At 37.4% G+C, this 22,830-nt stretch overlaps 1 protein-coding gene across 4 annotated transcripts in view; it reads right to left on the reverse strand.

The window, feature by feature from the left end:
• The window catches only part of CEP112 (centrosomal protein 112), a 357,759-nt gene that overhangs the window by 319,043 nt on the left and 15,886 nt on the right, over nt 1–22,830 (reverse strand). For all 4 annotated transcript variants that reach the window (XR_014714068.1, XM_084647481.1, XM_084647480.1 and 1 more), the window contains exons 5-6: nt 16,013–16,109; nt 13,166–13,240 (exon numbers count right to left, since the gene is read on the reverse strand). Coding sequence is in view for 3 of the 4 variants with exons in the window: in XM_084647481.1 (XP_084503607.1) it covers nt 13,166–13,240; nt 16,013–16,109 (172 nt within the window). In the remaining variant the exon portion in view is untranslated. The remainder of the gene's footprint in view (nt 1–13,165; nt 13,241–16,012; nt 16,110–22,830) is intronic.

Raw genomic sequence — 22,830 nt, forward strand, 5'->3', positions numbered from 1 at the left:
TCAAAGACAAATCAAAATACATATGTATGATGCAGAAGGTTTACCGTGTGTCAAATAGTAAATCACATGACAAAGTTTTTTGGGTATGAAGCAAGTAAAATACATCTTTATTTGACATACAGTTGAACTCTCATTTGCAAATACCCTTAGTACAAATTGAATTTTCAGACATTTTTTGTAGAAAAGGTTTTGGATCTCTTCTATTCTGTCCATTAGTCAGTCAAACAATAATACAGGCAACTTATCATGTTTCGTTTTGTGAAGGTTGGTATTGTCACTTTAAAACACTTGAGCCCTCATAAGCCAACAGTTCGATGGTGGGAAAGCTAAGGGGGCACCCGTTTAAAAAACACTCAGAACAAAGGGGGGGGTGGAAATTATGGAAACTATCCCCTTTTTCAAAATTAGTTGAGCTGCGGGGCACAGCAGAAAGTCAGCACCTCAGCAAGAAAGAGCAATTCAGTCAAACACTTTCAGCTCTATTTCCGCCAATACCTTTCATTTAAAGCAACCGATACATGCTACGGGGAAAACGTCAACACACTTGATTAAAAAGGTTATTTTCTGTTTGATCAGCTGATAAAGATAATCCACTTTACCTCGTTGTGCGCTATCACACTACAGTCCATGACCTTAAGAAAGATATGGTCTGTATTTCATTGGGTATTAAAATTACTTTTTATCCTTCTATAAACAAAAGACACGTTAAATCTGGTAAAAGCTTTCCATGGCATGTTTCATCTATTTACTAAAACGTGTTTCTACACCTCTTAATATATTAGTGACATACTACCTATGGTCCTGAACCAAACCCACTTAACATTAAAAAAAAAAAACAGGGGGCTTCCACTCACTGATTCCACTGAATCAGGCCCCGATTACCTTATACAAACCAACATTCTCATTACCAAATATTGTTCTAAACTGGACACTGTTGTCAAAAGGTCAATATAGAGAGACGCTGTATCAGCTATACTGTGAAACCTTACTCATCCTTTTTAAGTCATCAATATGACAAAGCACAGAGAACCACAGCTGCAAATAAACCCTACATAAAACCAGATGACGCTGTTCAGTGTTTTTACTAAATATTTGTATACCAACATGTACATAAATAGTGACATTTTTATTTTTATTTTTTACTTCCTATTGCAAGATACTGTTGTATAAAAAACACCAAAGTACGTATTTAATTTGGGTTTTGCTCTGGAATTTTTATTTAATGCCTGAAATATTATCCCACCCTAGCTCGGTCACGCAGGACAGTAAGATGAAGTAAACACACGTGCGTATACACATACTACATTACCGCAAGCATGTGCGTCCAGTAGTCCTCCACTTCCCACTACCTCAAGCAGGTGAGTAGGAAAGGGAAAGACAGTGGATGGAACCAAGGCTCCATCTCTGTAATGCATTAGCCAACAGAGTGGAGCTGGCATGATGGAAGAACTAAACTGCACTAAGGAGATTTCCCCCAAAAGCAAAGAGGAAGCGGGAAAGGAAATTGTGATTTTGAATATTGGCTCCTTGCACAGGGCTTCTCCTGGGTACGCACAGCTGCACACCATTCCTTATACTTAGTTTAGCATAAGGCTCAATCTAACCCTAAATATATAAAATTATAACCAGGGTCCCTATTCCTCTTAAAAAGCAAATATCACAGAAATGGCTACATATCAGGACTCAATCTTCCCACTCCTCCCTTGCATCATATTTTGTTTTTTGGAAGCTACTTATTAAGCAATACTTTGAAAACTAAAATAATACAGGATTTATTGCAGTTCAATACTAGAGTTGAAAGGCATCTTTTTAGATTTAGGAAAAAACATTTGGAACAGCAAGCTTGCCACACATTTCCCTGTAAGCCTCTTCAAAGAGAAAAACATGTTTGGTTTTCAAAACAAAGATGGAAAAACACACATGAAAGAGTTAAGAACACTTAAGATTTTGAAATGGTAAACAGCTAAACTGAACCTTGACCGGAGTTCTTACTTTAATCTAACAAACCCAGTCAGCCAGCATGTTTGCTACAGAAACAAATGCTGAATAGTTTCAGGAAATTTAAGTATGGATATTCTTATCTAACATTGTGATTTGTAGTGACGTACACTTTAAATTGCTGCTGGACTTGAAAACCGTTTGTCAGCATGAAAGTTGAATTTATTTTTTGAAGTCACACCACCACTTGTAGTGCACTGTGGGAAAGTTTTTACAGGGGTGCTGCCCTCCAACACCACAATATATATAGTAGGTATGTTTACAATAAGCAACAGAGAGAAACTACGAAAACCAAACAAAAGAAAGGACATGGCTTGTATAGAAATGTTGAGTTTAACTGGAACAGAGAGACAAGAAGGAAGATCTGAGCCAAGTACCCAAGAAACTTCAGGTATACATTGCACTATTGCTGAAACCACCCAAGAATTCACCATAATTTTATCTACTTTAAACCTGTAGGACAGCTATATTCCTTCTGGACAAAGATAGATAGATCTTTGATGCATAGATCTTCTTTGGCAGCCAGTCATTCCTGCCCCTCTATCACAGCCAGAAGAGCCTCTAGAGAAAGAGATACACAGTGCCCTTGCCCCCAAACTCCCAGGACTAAGCGCATTCAGCCCAAATTACCCCTTCTACAAGAGGGTGCAAGTGCAATGGACTTGAACAGAAATTGTGTCCACATTCGGCAGGGCTGACTTTGATCCACTGTTTCTACAGTCCTGCCCAGATGGAAAGCAAGAGATTATGGATCAGGTTTTACATAAGACTGGTTAGACTAAAGGTCCATCTAGCTCAGTATCCTGTCTTCCGACAGTGGCCAATGCCAGATACTCCAGAAGGAAGGAACAGAACAGGTAATAATAAAGTGATCCATCCCCTATCGCCTATTCCCAGCTTCTGGCAAACAGAGGCTAGGGACACAATCCCTGCCCATCCTGGCTAATGATAGACCTTTAGATTTTCAAAATTGATTTTGAGTGCCCAATTTCATACACCTTAAAGGGGCATACTTTTCAGAAAATGCAGAGCTCCCACTTCTGAAAATAAGGACACTTTCAGACTTCTCTATTTGGGCACTCAAAACCTGGGACAACCAAAACCACTACATATTTTGGAAAATCTCGGCCCAGATCTTTGAAAATATGAAGAAATATAAAATGTATTCAAGTAAAGAAATTATTAAACATTCGTCCAGCTATTACAGAATTTAATGGATGGTTCTCCTACCAGAGGACTTCATTTTACTGATCAGACTAGGCACTTTATAATGTGGGTTTACACATGCTGTAAAGTAGCAAGAACATTTCATTTTAGATGTGTTTCCTGAAAGATGCAATGCACTAACATTTTAGCATAAATTTCAAAAGAAAATTATGTTAATCACTTAATTATAAGACCTATTGTACTCTATATACATAGTATAATAATTATATTTATAATTATTTCAAATATAAAACAATTACACTAGTCCTCTACACCAAATGCTGCCCCACCAAGAACACCGGCTTAATTATGAGCTCTATAAGCATTGTAGAGAAACACATTTATCCACAGGAAAAATGAAAAGCCTCACATCGCTTTCCAGCTAATTACTTTGAGGAACCTAGGAAACAGTCTTGCTGGACTCACAAACAATTTATGTTTAGTTTCTTCAAGAAGAAAAAAAATTAAGCAGTGAATCCTAAGTCATTTTTCTATCCCTTTCTTCCACCGTCCAACCTAAGAAAATTTAATGTAAATCACTGACCAAAGAATTTCTTAGGCAGGAGTCCTTTTTAATTCTTTATCACAAGAGAGTCTTCCACATGAGAAATTCTTTGGGATAAGACTTAAAATCAAGGTCCTGAGCACTTTTTATTAAACATCCCACGGCATAGCACTTTTGATAAAAGTTGGGAGTTAATCCATTTTTAGTTGGATAAATTCCAATGCCAAAAAAAAAAAAAAAATCAAATCATACCTTGCCTCACTAAAATTCTCTTCCAATTTCAATTGGATACAATATTTGTGTGCATTTCCTTTCCTGAACTATTGTGTTGTATTTCCATCACACATTACAGAGCCACCATAGCATACTTTAGAATTGGCACCACTCAGTGATAGATGAAATGCTATCTCAGGGATATGGTAAAGCCTATTTCAGTGTTTACAAATTGCCTTGCAGGCTCTGGATGAAAGACGTTACAAAAGTATCCACTTGTTAATATTAGTTCAGTTCTACTGTATAAATATTATTTCTCACATTGATGTTTTATTCTCCATATAGATTCTCTCACACAGGAATTCTTTTCACTCTAGAAAGTTAACCAACAACTTTGCTTACATCAGAGAAAAGCAATAAAATTTTTTCCAAAGGTAATATAAACAGTTACTTTATATAGCAAACTTCTTTTCCTTTAAATTTGTTTTACTCTCAATCAATAAGCAATTTTTCTGAAACAAAACTAAAAACAAGGTCTGATCATTCACAATTTATATTAAAAATTGAGATAGAATACCTACGGTCTTTAGGCTGCTGTATACTTTAGACTTAATATTTTTAACAGATTCTAAAATAAGTTACAAATGACAAAATGAGTTCAAAGTAGCTGCAACATAATTGGAGATTTGAACTCAACTAATCTTACAGAAGGAAAACTTTTTTCCTTCAAAACAGCAATACAGTAGATTTTTTTTGTCTGCATTACTAATTCAACTTCAAGGCAGCAAAACTTAATCAAGGACAGTCCCATATCAATTTAGATAAAACTCAATAAAGGCTCAGAAAGAGACTATTATAATGTATTTAAAAGTCATTTTATATTAGTGTTCCATTTATGAAAGGCAAAATTTATCAAGATCAAAAGCCTACTTTTCAAATGTGTCCAAACATGACTAGAATCTAAAGAGCTAAAATAATATGTTTGATAGGGATATTAAAGTATGCTCTAAGACAAATGGGGCAATAGCGTTACTAGCAAGAAGCAGCAAAATGGTTAAGCTAAGCAATGTGACAGTTTTTGATACAATAGACGTTTAAATATTTTTCTTGTAGAGGAAGACATTGTTGATATCATAAATATACTTTGAAGCTTTCATATCATAACACTTGTTAAGCATTAACCTCTCCATTTGGTTCAGAAATCATAAACACTGACTTCCCTAAACAAAGCATTTTATGATAGTTCTGATAAGAAGCAATATTCTGCAATAAAAACACATAACCACATGTTAAAAAATAAAAGTAGAGTCAATCAGGCCCAGGAATCAAAAACATACAAGACAATATTTGGAAGCAGTGTTAAATTTCAGATCTGACTTTTTAAATGTACAATTGCAAACACAATCTAAATTCCATATTCTTCCCTCATAACTAGACACAACAACAAATAAAATGGCAAATCTGCTAAAACTGTACGAACAGTCAAACTCTAGAAAGTTTAGTCAACTTTCTTGTGCAGTCTAAGGTGTTTGTTATGTTCTGCAAAACCATAAATGGTCTGGGTTCCAGTTACTTAAGGGATAACCTGTGTGCGTGTGTGTGCGTGTGTCCTGAAATGGGAATTATTTTCTGAGTCATTCTCTTTGTCAGCTCATTAAGTTAAACTCTTTGTGGAAGGCAGCAGGGTGCTTCTAACACCTCTGGAACCTATTCCTTCAAGTGGTCTGGCAGAGCCAAAGTGTAGTTAGATTCAGGGCACAGTGTAACATTTTGCTTGTTGGTGCCTAGATGGCACAGAGATGGCAACAGTGGAAATAGGAATCATTTCATTTCAACCCTCCCAAGAACTGAGCATGCTACTCTTGGAGGTCTCCTAGCCTGTGGAACAGAGAACATGCTCAGGATCAGAACTCTGATTGCTCAGTATAATGCCACTAAACAAGCATGCTGGCCCTGGGTAGTAGCGTTTATACAAACACAGATGACTGGTAGTTACTTATTTGTAAATTGACCTGATAAAGGAAGAGTAATATTCAAACTTCTCTAAAAGAAATATCGAGCATAGGGAAATGAATTTCATAAAGCATTTGAAAGTATTTTCTATCAAGATAATTTAAGGTGAAGGAGGATTTAGAATAGAAAATACACTATGTACACTAAAGCAAAAGTTTTGGAAAGCTTCCAGTAGTCTCACTCTTCTTCTCAAGCTACAGTTGCAAGCCAAAACACATTGCCAGTTCTGGCAAGCCAATGATTTCTTGCTTTTCTCCCACCAGACATTTAAGAATACAAAGTGGTGTCCATTATGCTTCCTGACTGCCACCTCATGAAAGTCATTTAAATCTGTTTTGGTACTGAAGTGCCATAAAGCACTCTTGACTTGTGGATCTATCTTAAAGAGAGACATTCAGAGAAAGATTATTTCAGAGGACATATAAATTTAAGCGCATTGAATATTGTAATATTTATTTATTTAGGCCCTACTTAAAAACCCCATAAGAATGAGAAAAAGCAAAGGCAGGCCGTTATCCACCTGTAACTTCTCAAATGTTTTACAGAGGAGTATTATACTTTTGAGTAAAGAAAATGTATACAATCTTTCAAGAGCCAACCGAAGGGAAATGTTAGATTTCATGAATAAACAGAATAAGACTTGGATTGTATATAGGGCCTCATACTCAGGGTATCCTTAAAACATGTAATAAAAGAATGTCAGGGTACCAATAGTGCAATGGCTGTGTGGTCAAATTCCTCAACTTGTGACTACCACTCAATAGTTCTTTATTATCTGTATTTTTCTTTAAATAGAAATGGAGTATATTAGCCAGTTACGTCTTTGAAATCTCTTATTTCACGTACAGAACCATAAGAGCTCAAAAGAAGGAACCTGCCTCATTCAAAAGATGACATTTCCAGTACTGCAGCATCTTCTGTACTGACCCGCATGCCATGACTGCGTAAGAACAAATATGCTAATCTATTTGTGGAGAAATTAAATATGTTCTCATATATTAGAGTTAGAGAATGAGATGGTCTGTGCATCATTATGTTGTTGTTGTGTTTTTCTTTGTTTGTTCACTCTTCTTCTTATGTTGCCAGGGTTAGAAATGTTAGAAAGCCTGTATGAAACCATATGAAATAAGAAGTCTTAAATATCTTTTCGGAAACATGTATTATAATATTTAGCACTTCTACACACTTTATATTTTAAAAGCATTTTACGAATATCAAATAATCCTCACAACAGCCCTGAACGGTAAATGTATTTAAATGTAAGTTGTATATATAATGTCTGCCACTATTACATTACTTCCTTTTGATAAGTCCTAGAACAGTGGTCCCCAACCTTTCTTGTGGGAATAGTCTGTTGCAGAAGACAAAAAACTGCGGCAGACACCCTGCCGCTGAAATGCCACTGCCGAGAAGCGGCAGCGGCAAGAAGCGTCGCCGCCAAAATGCTGCTGGGAAACAGCAAAGCTTCTCGGTGGCATTTCAGCAGCGGGGTGTCCTGCAGGTGCACAAAAATGCCCCGGCGGCCACCATGGCACACATGGGCGCCACCGCGTCGTGGGCGCCGCGTTGGGGACCCCTGTCCTAAACCAATAATCCTCCCTTTTACACTCAGAATTCCCAGAAATTCCTTTGCTTTGGTATCAATCTTATTGTCAGTGTTATAACTGAATCTGCAATTAGAAATTAGTTAGCATATCAAATTAAACAAACTTTCCAGGAAATCTTCTGTCTTTAGCACTGTCCAGTCCTTCAGTTAATACGAATTTCCACCTCCCCACCACAAAGAAAAGATTATTAAATTATATTCCTACAGGTTTACGTGGAGGGAATATTTAGTTTTGAATTTACAGTGGTGCCTAGAGGTTAAAAAAATATATTAAAACTACATTCTGCCCCTAGTTAGTATCAGAAAGTATGATTATAACTAGGGCTGTCAAGCGCTTTAAAAAATTAATTGCAATTAATCACACTGTTAAAATATAATGGAATACTATTTATTTAAATATTTTTGGATGTTTTCTACATTTCAAATATATTGATTTCAATTACAACACAGAATACAAAGTGCTCACTTAATATTTATTTTTGATTACAAGTATTTGCACTGTAAAAAAAACTACAAGTATTGTAGTGCAAGCTCTTTATCATGAAAGTTTAACTTACAAATGTGGAATTATGTACAAAATAAACCGCTTTCAAAAATAAAACAATGTAAAATTTTAGAGCCTGAAAGTCCACTCAGACCTACTTCTTGTTCAGACAATCGCTCAGACAAACAAGTTTGTTTACATTTGCAGGATATAATGCTGCCCACTTCTTATTTACTATGTCACCTGAAAGTGAGAACAGGTGCTCTCATGGCACGGTCGTAGCCGGCGTCGCAAGGTATATACGTGCCAAATGTGCTAAAGATTCAGATGTCCCTTCATGCTTCAACCACCATTCCAGGGCACATGCATCCATGCTGATGATGAGTTCTACTCGATAACAATCCAAAGCAGTGTGGACCGACGCATGTTCATTTTCATTATCTGAGTCAGATGCCAATAGCAGAAGGTTGATTTTCTTTTTTGGTGGTTCGGGTTCTGTAGTTTCCGCATCAGAGTGTTGCTCTTTTAAGATTTCTGAAAGCATGCTCCACATCCCATCCCAATCAGATTTTGAAAGGCACTTGAGATTCTTAAATCTTGGGTTGAGTGCTGTAGCTATCTTTAGAAATCTCACATTGGTACCTTCTTTGTGTTTTGTCAAATCTGCAGTGAACGTGTTCTTAAAATGAATCATGTGTGCTGGGTCATCATCCGAGACTGCTATAACATGCAATATATGGCAGAACGCGGGTAAAACAGAGCACGGGATATACAATTCTCCCCCAAGGAGTTCAGTCACAAATTTAATTAACGCATTATTTTTTTTAACGAGTGTTATCAGCATGGAAATATGCAGTCTGGAATGGTGGCTGAAGCATAAAGGGCCAAACGAATGTTTAGCATAACTGGCACATAAATACCTTGCAATGCCGGCTACAATAGTAGGAGCGTTGCCAGCAGATCAAGGGAAGTGATTATTTCCCTCTATTCGGCACTGGTAAGGCCGCATCTGGAGTACTGCATCCAGTTTTGGGCTCCCCACTACAGAAAGCATATGGACAAAATGGAGAGAGTCCAGCAGAGGGCAACGAAAATTATTAGGGGGCTGGGACACATGACTTATGAGGGGAGGCTGAGGAAACTGGGCTTATTTAGTCTGCAGAAGAGAAGAGTAAGGGGAGATTTTATAGCAGCCTTTAACTACGTGAAGGGGGGTTCCAAAGAGGATGGAGCTAGGCTGTTCTCAGTGATGGCAGATGACAGAACAAGGAGCAATGGTCTCAAGTTGCAGTGGGGAAGGTCTAGGTTGGATATTAGGAAAAACTATTTCACTAGAAGGGTGGTGGAGCACTGGAACGTGTTACCTAGGGAATTGGTGGAATTTCCAACTTTAGAGGTTTTAAAGGGCCGGCTTGACAAAGCCCTGCCTAGGATGATTTGGCTGGGGTTGGACTAGATGACCTCCTGAGGTCTCTTCCAACCCTAATCTTCTATGATTCTAAGAGTTCAGCATTATCTCTTTGTAGGCTCTGAAGTTTTACATTGTTTTGTTTTTGTACACTTTTTTAGTTCAATTACAACACAGAATACAATATATATGAAAATGTAGAAAAAATCCAAAATATTTAATAAATTTCAGTTGGTATTCTATTGTTTAACAGTGCGGTTAAAATTGCGATTAATCATGATTAATTTTTTTGAGTTAATCACGTGAGTTAACTGCGATTGACAGCCCTAATTATAACTTGTTAAACATCCAGAGACTGAAGTTCCCCAACTATTGGCTTAAAGGTGTATGTTTTCTCATCTAATCTATCTAGATATTCATACAATGAACTTCTCAATAGTCTTCAAATGCCTGTTAAGTTCTTGTTATTGTTCCCTGCAAGGAATTTCTTGTATAGCATCAACTACTACTGAAAAGGCTGTCTGGAAGTTTAGTATTCAGGTAATTGCATGGTGTGTAATTTGGAATCTTTTAAAAATGTATTTTTCAGAGAAGTCTTAAAATGGTAGAAATTGATCTTTTATCGCTGTATAAAAGTTGAGTTGCTCTCAGGGCCATGAAAGTGCATTTAGGATCCTTTCGTTGATATCCCTTTCAGATTTGGAACAAGCAGACAGCTAGTGAACTGGCTCAAGGTCAAGTTTTTCCTCTTCTAGGAAGAAGAAAAGCAAGTGTGCAATTTGAATTTAGAATGTCAACAGGCACCAAAGCATGAGAGATAATACTGTGAAAAAGAAGCAAAAAAACAGAAGTTCTCTGTTATCAGTTACATTTTTACTGAAGAGAACTATACACCATGAATGCAAAACACTGGCCAAGATTTTTAAATACGGTTATGTCCATCCGTGCTGGACACAGCATAAGAAAAATAAGCAGCATTCAGACATTTGACCAAATGGAAGATAGACTAGAAAAACGTTATCTGAACTCAAATAAACAATATTTTAAACAAAGAGTTCAGGTTGAAAGTGTGTTACAGCTGAACCCTTAAAGGGGCCTTATTTTCAGAGGGTGGTGCTTGGTACTTTATGAAAATCAGGCCCCTTTAAGGTGTTGTGGCAAAATACCTTGTTCGCCTCAGTAGGCTCAGTTCTTTTTAGCCTTGGAGACTCAGGTTTGGGGCAAGGCGAATCCTTATAGGTGGCACAGGGTCCTGCTACTCCTCTCCTCAATCAGTCCCTTGTGCTTGTTTTCCTTCCCTTCTGAGGAGCAAGTGCAGCCTCCCTACTGAGAAGTTTTGGTGTCTTGCTGCAAACAGCCTACTGGCAGCTTCCCTGCTCCTCTCACTCCCTCACCCTCCTCCTCCTTCCAGCCAGCAGAGGGTTTAAAAAGGTCCCAAGTAGTTGGAGTCAGCTGAACCTAATTGGTTCCCTAGCAACCCCTTTTCCAGCTGAACCTTATTGCCCCCTGGTTATCTCTCCTCAGTGGATAGGGAGGGGCCTTTTAACCCTCTGGGACTAAATACTACCCCCCTTTTGTAGCTGTTTGTCCTGGGTTTACCACAGTGTCTCAAGTTGGGCAGCCAAGAACAGACACCAAAAATCACCAGTCACTTCTGAACATCTTGGCCATAATTTTTTTACATGAGTAATGATCTGATGTTATAGTAATATTGGAAATGGATCTCTTAATAGGAAGCATATTGCCTGTGCCTCTGCCAGTCACTTGCAGTTCAGTGTTCGCTCTCCCCTGTTCCCCTTTTATGCCCTTTTTCTATTCCCTAGCCCTCCATGCACTTCTTCATCCCATCTCCATACATCCAACAGTCTCCCACTCCCTCCTCCATCACTTTCCCAGTCATTCCCACACCTCTTGCTCAGCCTAGCCTGCTGTAGCAAAGCCTGGAGTTAGTGAAAGGTCCATTTTATATTAGCAACTTTTGAATTTTTATACTTTTTTTTAAATATTGCACTGTACACACCCAAACAGCTCTTATATCTTCATTGTTCCTGAAATAATCCCAAACTCCTCAAAAAAAAAAAAATTAGAATTGCAAATGGCACCCTGAGCAAGGCCAAACACATTTATAGCAGTTTTGAAGATACAAGTAAAAAAATATTAGAAAACTTTTTGAAAACTGAATGACAGAAAAATTCTTCAAACATTGTAACTATAACATTCCTTTCCCAATTTCTTCCAAACTCTCTAGGAAAACTCTACTCTGGGATGAGATAACACATAGGAAATTTCAGGGGGATGGACTTCTCTTTTGGTAAAGTCATGGGTTTATATGAAGAAGCTTCAGTATTAAGTGTGGAGTGCCCATCACCACTACAGAACACTGAACCCAATCCTCAAATCCTTACTCAGACAAAACCTATACACTAATTATACTTCTGTCCAATAAGTACTCAAACAATCTTCTGAGAATCTGTCTCCACAGAAATAAATACAAAGTGGAAAAACTGACAAAAAAAGGAAAGGGTGGGGGGGGTGGGGGAACTCAAGTGGATGAAAACTGGATGATTCCAGGTCCACTAGACTAGATCCATAATCCTAATCAAATTGGAGAAGGGTTAGACAAAATATCATGGGAGAATATTGCTATAAAGAGTAGGGACTTTATCAAATCCCTGCTGTTCAGGGATGAGTGATGAGATAGTGAGGAGTGTAACTGAAGGAATGAAGAGAAAAAAACCTCAATATGGTAGCTATCTTAAATCAAAGTGGAATCTAAACGTGTTCAAGTCTAGAAAACTTGAATTCATTGCTAAAGATTAACAGAAAAAGATCAAACCTGACGTGCTAAATCCGTATGCACACAAATGTACAAAAAATACAGAATATTTTAAATACAATATTGAATTGATTTTAACAAACAACTCCTTACATCCTATTTATAAGAAATACATTAATTGTCTAATTGTATTTGCCTCATGTATATTGTAATGCCAAAAATATACAGCACGTTAAAAAACTATTAAAAATATGTCTGTGTCCTAAGGAGAGATGACAGACTGAAAATATACTGGCTGGAATATTTTGAAGTGTTAATGTCCTATCTAAATGTTTTAAGCCCAATTAAAGTCCTCCTAATGGTAAAAGTGGAAATAAAGCACAGAGAGCCCTATCATCTATTACTGCCAACATCCAATAAATACATATGCTGAGGTGGTCTGTGGAACTTGGTGGAGAGAGATCTCCATCTGGCCTCATTTTCAGAATGAGGTATTCTCTTTCACAGATTTCATTTATGTGATGAAAGATGATTTATCTCACAAGCTAAAGTAACATCTGTCATCATTCAATGTTGTAACAAAGTACAGTATTTACAAATATGGTAGGAAGCCACGACTGAACAGGAATATCGGCCTCAATACTGCAGGCTGCTTTACAAGGTATTTACGCAAATCACTAGATTTACATCAAGGTAGAGGAGCTGAGCCTATGCCAGCTTCCCTTAAAAAAAAAAATCTACAGAGAGGTGTTGTTTAACAGTTTCTTCTCTAAATGACATTTATTCGTGATTTATCATTCAAAGTGTCATGATTGCTTCCAAGTTGTTTCCATCTCTAAAAGGACTGGCCAAGTTATTGTTTACTATTTCAAAAACTGAGACTAAATTACCAGATAGCTTTCATTTGAAGCCAATAAATAAATAAATAAATAAATAAAATACACTGTATATTTTACCCCAAGATTCCAACTATTGAGACGAGCTTCAAGATCACTGTCATCCAAAGAAATGGTTTTTTTGTGTTGAACTTCCTGGAATATGAAAATGGAGATATTAGAAGAGCAGACAGATATACAATTTCAAGAAACTTTTAGTTTAACTATACTGCCCTCAAAGGAAAAAAAAAATATATGGTCCCATATCAAAAAGAAGAGTTTTGGTCCCCCTTGAAAACTCACTTTCCCCTTTTGAAACCATCCGTCTGGAATTGGGCTGCTGCTGTTCTTGGCTTCAATTCAGGTAGCTCCACCACCTACCTGTTGCTAGATAATTTGTGCCTAATGCTGCTCCCTTTCCATATTCTCAGAAGGTAACAAAACAACAAATATAACTGCATTACAAAAGCAGAAAGAACACACCCCGCCAAGCTGGCGGGGAATTTTTCAATACACTTTTCTGTCAAATTAGCATTTTCTGTCAAAACTGAAACTTTTGATGGAAACTTATCCATTTGCACTAAACTTTTGTTGGGATGGTTTCTCAGGTCCAGAATGGAATTTTTAATCAACATCAGAGAGATAGCAAAAACCCATCCCAGAATAGCTAATAGCCTAATGGTGAGGGGGACACACCTGAAACATGCAGGTTCAAGTCCCTGCTCTATCTGATTCAGATCAGTGACTTGAACCTGAATCTTCCACCTCCCAGGTGAACGCCCAGTTACTGGGATATTCCTGTGCTGGGGGGGTGTGAGTTTTTCTCTCAGTTTTCAGTAAAAGTTTCAAAAGGTCTCAGTTTCGTTCCATGGTGGATGGGAAACAAAATGTCAGAACCTCAGAATTTTTCATGGAACATAATTTTTTTCCCTGTCTGCCTTAGTGATGATCTCCTTCACAGGGAGTGAATTTACAAGATGAGACCAAAATCCACCTTTCCGCAAGGAACTGAGGTATGCCTAGCAATACCCCAAAACAGAGCTAGGTGGGACTAACTCTGATGGGGAACAAAGCACACTGACCAGCCACAAAGTAGAGGAAGACTGAAGACAGTGAACTGTAGTATAGAAGAGAGTGGTGATACTGGGCAGAGCAGCCCAGGAACAGAGCCAAGAGGAGCAGCAGACCAGCTCCAGACCAGAAAAGCAGTTTCCAACACTGAGCAATGACTGGTGATTACTGTTGCTTTAGGCTACAAATGTCTTTCACAATGGGTTTCATTGTAGCACAACAGTAACTAATTATTTTATTTAATGCATTAAAAAGACTTCAAAAAAATTATTCCAGACATTTCTATTTTAGTTCTATAATAGAAGTTTAATTGTAGTAAACTACAGTAGTTCGAAAAACAATGCACGGAAGCACGAATTATGATGTCTCATTTGGTTTTGTTAACTAGAAGTTTTTTAAGATCGCATGCAAGCTTCTCTTTGTTCAAAAACGTGTTCTCATTCAGACACCATAACCATGTAGAGATGTGAGCTTTTAGTTCAAGGAATGAACACACAATTGAGGGAGTTCTTTACTTCTTAAGTAAACTCCCTGATTCCTCTACCTGGGACTGAATTATGCCAGAACATCTGCACATCATAGACAATAACATGCTGTTTGTTCCAGGCAGCCAAAACAACCAAACTGTTTGGCAAAGCTAAAAAGAATTATTTTATTTATAGGCTTTTCTATGGCACTCATCACAGAGGTATCTGAAGGCTTGGCTACACAGAGCTTTAGTCACATGAGAGGTGTAAATTCAGTCTGCACTAGCATGTTGCACACTGGCCCACATTCTGGTGTGCACTAAAAGTTCCCTAGTGCACACTAACATAGTACTGTTTGAAACTGGACTACATTAACACGCACCAAAGGAACTTTTAGTGCGCACCAGCAGGGTTCACAAAGGCCAGTTAGCATGCAACATGTTAGCGCAGACTAAAATTTGCACCACTTTTGTGCAAACTAAGGCACTGTGTAGACAACCCCGAGATAACGAAGGAAAGCAAAATGAGATGGCGTGACTTGCTGTGCCACCAGCTTCCTGTGGGACTTTTGGCTAGGCACAGGATCGAGACCTCCTAAATCCCAGCCCAGAGTCTTCAATGTAAGACCATCCTTTTCTTTTATAAAATAGTGTTTCATATTAAACACTTATGTTGCTTCAAATAAAGCAAATACTGGGCAATAAGACACCTTTTTTCAAGTGTCTAGCACCTCTACTAAATTGAAAAACATGTCAATTACATATGGAATATGATATCACCTACAGTCTAGAGATATCACATTTATGAAGGGAAACAGCATACATATTGACAACTGTATAGTTTCTTAGCAAGAATTTTTGTTTTTAAATTGCTTGTAATTGACATATCATCAAATATTTAGGACTATAAAAGATTCTATATAAAGTCTGTTTAGTCTCTTTCGTTAAGCCATAGTGCTGGTTGTCTAATACTGGATAAAACAATCAGTCCAAAATTAAGTCCTTCAAAAGGTCAACTATCATTAAATGCAGCCAAAAAAGCCTCAACAGTTTTCTTTAATCTATTATTGAAAAATACAAGATGACATCAACAGCAGTTAATTTGCCAAATTGTTTAATGGGAACAAGGCAGCTGACCAGCCTTGTTCTTCACTAAATCAGGGTCATCCACCTAGGACAAAGTGCAAGTAATCAGTGTGCATTTTTTTTCTGCAATTGCAGAGCACCTACTTTGGTGAGCTTCAGTCCTTCCCACTGCTGTTTGCTACGTTTCTCTGCCCACACACAGGGATGATTTTTACAATTAGAAATGACAATTTAAAAGGGCTACATAAAAATAATTCACTGAAACAAGATCAAATTTATTACAAAAAAGTAAAAAAGCATCTTACAGGTGTCTGCACAGCATGGTTGTCCTCATCTGACCGGTGAGGTGGACTCACAGAATGTGACCTTAATGCTAGCTTCCCATTATACTTGTATCTTTCCCTGTCGTCACAAAACAGTAACAACCAAAATATAAAGAATGCACATCTAATACCATACTGGACAGATATCTTGATCTCAAAATATTTTTAAAGTAATAGATACAAGAGAAAATACTATGTGAGGTTATACAGATTAAAAATAAATTGGTTAACCGAATAAGAGGGAAAATTGTGTTTTTGTAGCATCTAAATTGAAGCATTTTAAAAACAGTGGATTTGGAATGAATTTCTCAAATACTCTTCAAAAATAAATTCACAATATTTAACACATCATGTAATGCTGTGTTATTGCAACATGTTTTCTTTGTTTTTCCTTGTTACATAAATATGGATGTTGGGTAATACGACAATTATTAATTTAGCTAGAATTTTATTCTTCACAATTGTGTACATTTTAATCCATTTACTCCTAAAGAAGATTTGCACTGGCTCAATACTGTTAGGTTTTATTTTGTCATATTAAAAGATTGCATTTTCTAAAAATACCCAGATTTTGCTCCAGGGATAGTGTTTTTAACATCAGAAGACATAGCCTAAAGTTGGTGGGGAAAAAACTTATTTGGAAGTGAATTGTTGATAATATAGAACATCAGAATTCTAACATCATGCACACAACTTCAATTAGACTTGTGATCCTAATTCCCCTAGGTGCTTTTTGAAAATCCCACCCTAAACTGATAATTACATTGTGCATTGAAGATACCTACCAAATTCCTGGGTCTCTACATGTTATACAAAGTAATAACTTTGGAACAATTTCCTAAGTTCAAGGAAAGAAATAAGAAAAGGCTCCACATAATTAATGATAACTAAAACATTTATGGCAGTGGAATAATATTCAGAAACAGAAAGGCTATATTATGAAGCAGCTTGTACTATTGGTGAGATAATTTTCAATTGGTGTCACGAGTAGGGTCACAGTGATATGACAATTATCTTCCATTTATAGCACATTTTATCAGAAGGATCAAAGGGCTTGATAAAACTATACATAGAAATCACTTCATCCAACATGGAAGGGAAATTACACACCATCAGTTATTCTTCTTTGAAGGTATCATTTGATTGGATCCCTGCTCTTTGGTCTCAGATCTCTTACATGAGACAGGTTAGAGTTCTGCTAGTTCTTCAAGATTTTTAACTCCTTATGGCACTGGTAGTTCAGCTCTATTCAGAGCCCAACAGCTGGTAATTCAGTGCCTCAAGAACACTGTTTCAGTTCTTTGATGAGCAGGAAGCACAGAGTTCCCCAAACCCAAATGTTAAATGTGATAGCTGACAAAAGAATATTTATGCTGTTCAGACAACCACTTGGGACAGGGATGGGACACTCTGCCAGTGGGTTTCACAGATATTTGCTGACAGCAAAGGAATGGTGAGACTCAGAAGTCTTGGATTCTATTCCAGGCTCTGGAAGTCTTGTGGTACAGACTTTTCTACCTGCTATCAGTTACCCCTTTAGCTCACGTGGGAGAGGTATGTGTGGTGGAGCTAAAGATTCCAACCCTGCAGATTACCCATGTGGTTGCTAATATGATGCCACTTGATGGAATTTGTATGTTCAGTTTCCTCTTTCAAAAACCTAGGAAATTACATACAAAAAAATTCTTTAAAAAGAATATTACTATGGTTGCAAAGTCAAGCACTCAAAAGCTAGGAAATGCCAGAATTAAGGTTGCCTGAAACCCATCTGATGAGAAGGGACATAAATGTGAAGACTAAATTCCAAATCTTAAAATCTTACATTTGGTCTGTGTTAAATTACAGCTATGGAAACATGGACATCCAAAATATTGATAATAAAGCAATTACAATCCTTTGAATTATGGGGTTATAGAAGAAGTCTGAAAAGATCATGGATAGACGAAGTAACCAACAAAAGGGTATTGGAGATGACTGGAACTCAGCAAATGCTAGTCAGAAATGTTATGAAAAGAAAGATTCAATTTGCAGGGCAAATTTTAAGAAGTTCAGCAGTTGATACATGTTATGGGCACTGGAAGAGAAAGCGGACGACAGAAGAACACTAAGCAGAAAAAGATGATCTTGGTCAGATGAGGTGGTATAAATGATGGATCAAAAGGATTATTTATCCACAAATTGATTAGCAGAGGATCACACAGAATGGGCTACCATGGTTGCAAACCTCCAGTAATGGAGATGCCACATAAGAGGAAGAAGAGTGTAAGCTTAATTCAGCCCCCTATGTGTGTGCTTTATGATACAGTCTTTAATTACATGATCGCATACTAATTTTTCCACAGGACCCCTGCTTCATTCAGTGTGAATGATGGACCTTCTCTGGAGCTGAATAAGGGCTGTCTTGTCTGTAGGATCCCTACCTGATTTGTTACAGAAGCTCGGAAGGTATGCAGTGAATGAGGCAAGGGTCTGCAGGAAGAGAAAGGGCAGTCTTATGATAAAGACAGTGGAATGCTGCCCTGGAGAACTGACTTCTTTTCTTGCTTCTGCCACAGAGTTCTTACATGATGCCAATCAAGTCACTTAAGACAAACTTTTCAGAGGTGGTCATTAATTGTGTATGCCTCACATACTGGATGCGCAACTTGACATCCTGCAATCTGATTGACAAAAGGGCCGAGCACTCACAACTGCAAATAAAGTCAATGGCAGCTACCCTCTGATCATATGAAGTGCTATATAATGCTAAGTACTCCAAAAAATTAGATCCAAGGTGTCTTTTTACCTTAATATCTCTTAGCCTCAGTTCTCCTTCTGTGAAATGGAGATAAACAATACCGCCTCATCTCACAGGGGTCTTGTGAAAACAGATTCATTACTGTTTATGAAGCACTCAGATAATATAGTGGAGAATGCCACAGAAAAGTCCATGAGGAAATTAATAATTCTGTGTTCAGAGCACCCTATGAGGCAAGAGTCCTCTGGAAAAAAAATTGTATGTGTTAATTTAATTAAAACTATCACAATGTATATGCACAAGGGGGCTGAATTAAGGTTGCATGGCAGCTTAATTAACATTTGGGAAGTCTTCCGAGACCCTAAAATGAAACTGCTTGTGAAATTCTTCCCTCTTACCCTTCCCCCTCCCCCGCGGTTCAGAAGGCCTGTGCAACACTTAAGACTTCTTAAAAGAAGTGGTACACTGGGCCGTTGCATGTCTTTTACATAGAGTTTTCTATGATAATTGCAGTGTATTACTGTTACTCCTGCAAAGAGTAGCATGGCATTTTTAACAACACAGTCAGTATCTCTATACAAGAAAGACAGAATACTAAGCAACTGAGGGCCCACTAACAGCAGTCAGACACTAATTCATCACTAACCAAGAAAAGATGCACACCCCATACTTATTCATTACCATCATTTCCTGCAGTACAATATGAAGCAGAAGCCAAAAAAGACAAATCGAACTTTTGAACTACAACCAACACTCACAACAAACATTGTCCTTTTTCTGAAACTATTACACATCAAATTCTTCTGCCCCAGACAAGTTATTAGGGTAATCAAAATATTTTAATTGTGCCCCTAACATTTGTTAAACCATATTTTTTCATAACATTTTACCAAGCTGCTAGAATCATAATAGTTAGAATTGAAATGCCCAGTTTTATAATTTGTCATTTCTTTGCACAAAAATGTAGTGCTTACACATTTGTGTTTCTTAATTATGATTCAAGAGTTATAAATATGGTAAAAAAAGACTTAATTATATCATGCAAGATAAAAATGTTCCTGTTTTAGTCATCTAGCAGTATGAACGTTCAAAAGGTGAAAAAAACAGTCAAATTTATTTGAAAAGAGACTTTAAATCACAGTTGCTGTCTGAACCTTATACATAATGGAGACCAAAAACATCATTTATGACGCTTGCATTATGGAAGCCCTTCATAGAGAGCTGTAGGCAAAATTTCTATCCTGTTTTAATAATGTATTAAAAACAACAAAAACCCCTTTGTTTAAAAATTAAACATTATTTAAATATTAAACATTCGATTTTCTTTTAATTGTTAAACAGATTACGAAAACAAGTTAGAAATGTATGTACTGTCTATTACACAGAGCTCCCATAAGGCCCATGTCACAAATGATGTCAGCTTAAAGTAACAATATCCTCTGCTTTTTTAAAAGCATACAACCCAACTTCCACAGCTCATGACTTCTTGCCATAGGAATGCCTAGAGTATCAATACAGATCTTGTATGTGGTGCTGAAATAAATGTTGCTCTTTCAAAGGTTATTATACTAGGAAAAACCTACAAAACAATGTGCTGCAGTGTTCTTATCACTGTAAGATCAAATACATGGACTATAGATTGGGAGAAAAAAATATAAACAGAAAATTAGGAAAAAGACACACAGAGAAAAAACTCTCCTTTAAAACCGTACGTATATTTCCAGGATAAGGTCTAAATACCACAGGAAGGAATAACCTTTTGATATTGCAGTAGTGCCCAGAGGCTGCAATCAAGATCAGGACCCCACTGTGATAGGTAATGTATGAACACAAAGGGAGAAGCAATCCCTACCCCAAAGAGCTTACAATCTTGTTTGATTTCTTACTATCACTGAAGATGAATGAATCCATAAGATGGAACTCTGCCTGAATGACTATTTCTAGGCCCTAGCACTAGCCCTGGCCACACCAAAGAACTATGGCAGCTCACAAATAAACACACAGAATAGAACATTTAAATTCAAGTGAGAGCCACAGAGAAGGCACGAGGGCAAAGGAAGAAAAAAGGTGAAAATAGCAAGAACAGTGGTTATACACCAAGGATTGTGGAAATTTTAAGGGCTCTTATCTTTCCTCCTCTTTATTTCTCATAGACAAGACAACAGACGTAAGATTTTAGAATAGACCCAAATGCAGCGAAGTAGGTTATTTGGTAAACAGTTTTGAGACAGGCATTCTAAACATAAAGGGTAGCACAGAATCAGGTATGGGAACTGTAAGAGAAGAAAAAGAAACAAGCATTGAGACTGGCATCACTAAGGAGCATAAGAGCGGAGGAAAAGCTACAAGAGAGAGGGTCAGAAACACAAGCACATGCTGACCATTGTAAGATCTAGAAGGCAAGGACAAGAAGTTTGAAATTAACGTTAAGTTTCATGGGGAAGCAGTAATTTAAAAGGGTAGGAGTGGAGAGTAACATGGTCAAAGCAATGGGCCAGAAATGTGTTTCACCAGTTTCAGTTCATGTCAGCCTCATTTACTGGAGGGGGTAGGGACAGTCCTGAAAAGGACAAGAGTGCAGTATTTAAGCAAGAAGATGATTAGGGCATTGACAAGAACTTTGTCCACCAGAGAAAAAAAAGACAGGGTGTATTTTTAGAACAAATCCGTGGAGTAAAAAGTGTCAGAATTGAGTCACAACCTGTATACGTGAAGGAATGGGAGAGATGAAGCTAAGTCTCATGTTATGGGCTCGAGTCCCAGGCAGAATGGCTATAATCTATATCATAATGGAGAATGGAAGTAAAGAATGGAGGATCTGGGAGAAAAAATTATAAGGCTGGCTTTGGCCATGTTACGTTTGAGGTTATAGAGAAGAATCTTTCTATGTACAGCACAAATCCATTCACATAAAGATAAAAATATATCCCCTTAATCAACGTACCTACTAACAAGTGGCCACGTACTATTTAAGTCAAGTTAGATTATTAAAATACCTTACATTCTTTACCTCCCAGCAAAAAATTCAGCTGTGAGTTATGCCAAGAGATGCTGAGATGAATTAAGAGTTTATGAAGAGAGAGACAATTGTTGGATGTACAGTATAAATTAGTCACTTCTATGAAAACTGAAACACAAACCAACTTTCCATGAGGAAAACAGTCCCAGCTTTCATCTAAGCAGCAAGGAACATTGAAATGTACCAACTGGAGCGTACCTTTCTTCTGGCATCAGTAAATATCAATAAAGTGTGAGGATAAACAATAGCAATTGCAGTGCACTGAATGGTTTGGATAAACAAAAGCTAGGAGGAAAAAGAACAAAAGGAATATAAAAATGCAAAGACTGTCTCCAGTGATTCATAACATTCCTACCCTTAACAGAATTTTATTCTGCCAGGATTTATTTTATATTGCAAGACAACAAATCTTTGTGTGTATGTAAATCTATATTTTATCTCAATACAGGCTGTTTCTTTTCAGGTTATGTGATGGCTAGATAAAGCTTCAGGTTAAAAAAAAAAAAACCCCAGATGTCATGTTCAATCTTAGCCACAAAAGATTACTCAAGTATTTTAAAACTGGAAAAATGTGTTTAGATATACTTTAGGCACCTCTTAGCTATTTTAAGTGGACCTTTAAAAAGAAGCAGCATTGCTCTGTTTTAGAAGTAGAAGCTTTAAAAAGGGCTCTCTCTAAGTGGGACTGTTGCTTAGCCTTAATCAAACCATACAGGACATAAGGGGGAGTCCCTTTGCAGTTTTCCCTGTTCACCTCTGGAAGTAGTAGACAAGGATGCCATTTCCCCCTTCTCTGTCAATGCAGGTGGACAGGGAGTGGCCACAGCCTTGATTCCAACCTCATCACCCCAAGCCAGCCAGGGAAGAGGAAGTAATTTTCTACTGATAAAGGAGAGTAGCAAATGATTTCCTACTAGGAACCAGGTGGGAGAACATATGGGTTCCTCCTAGAGTGGTGCAACACAACAGCACTGGGTTTAAGGCATAATCTAGACATCTATAAACAAATAAAATCTACTAATTCAGTTTGAAAGGTCAGATTTC

This window comes from Lepidochelys olivacea (genome assembly GCF_965140295.1).
Source record: "Lepidochelys olivacea isolate rLepOli2 genome assembly, chromosome: 14".
Lineage (NCBI taxonomy): Eukaryota > Metazoa > Chordata > Testudines > Cheloniidae > Lepidochelys > Lepidochelys olivacea.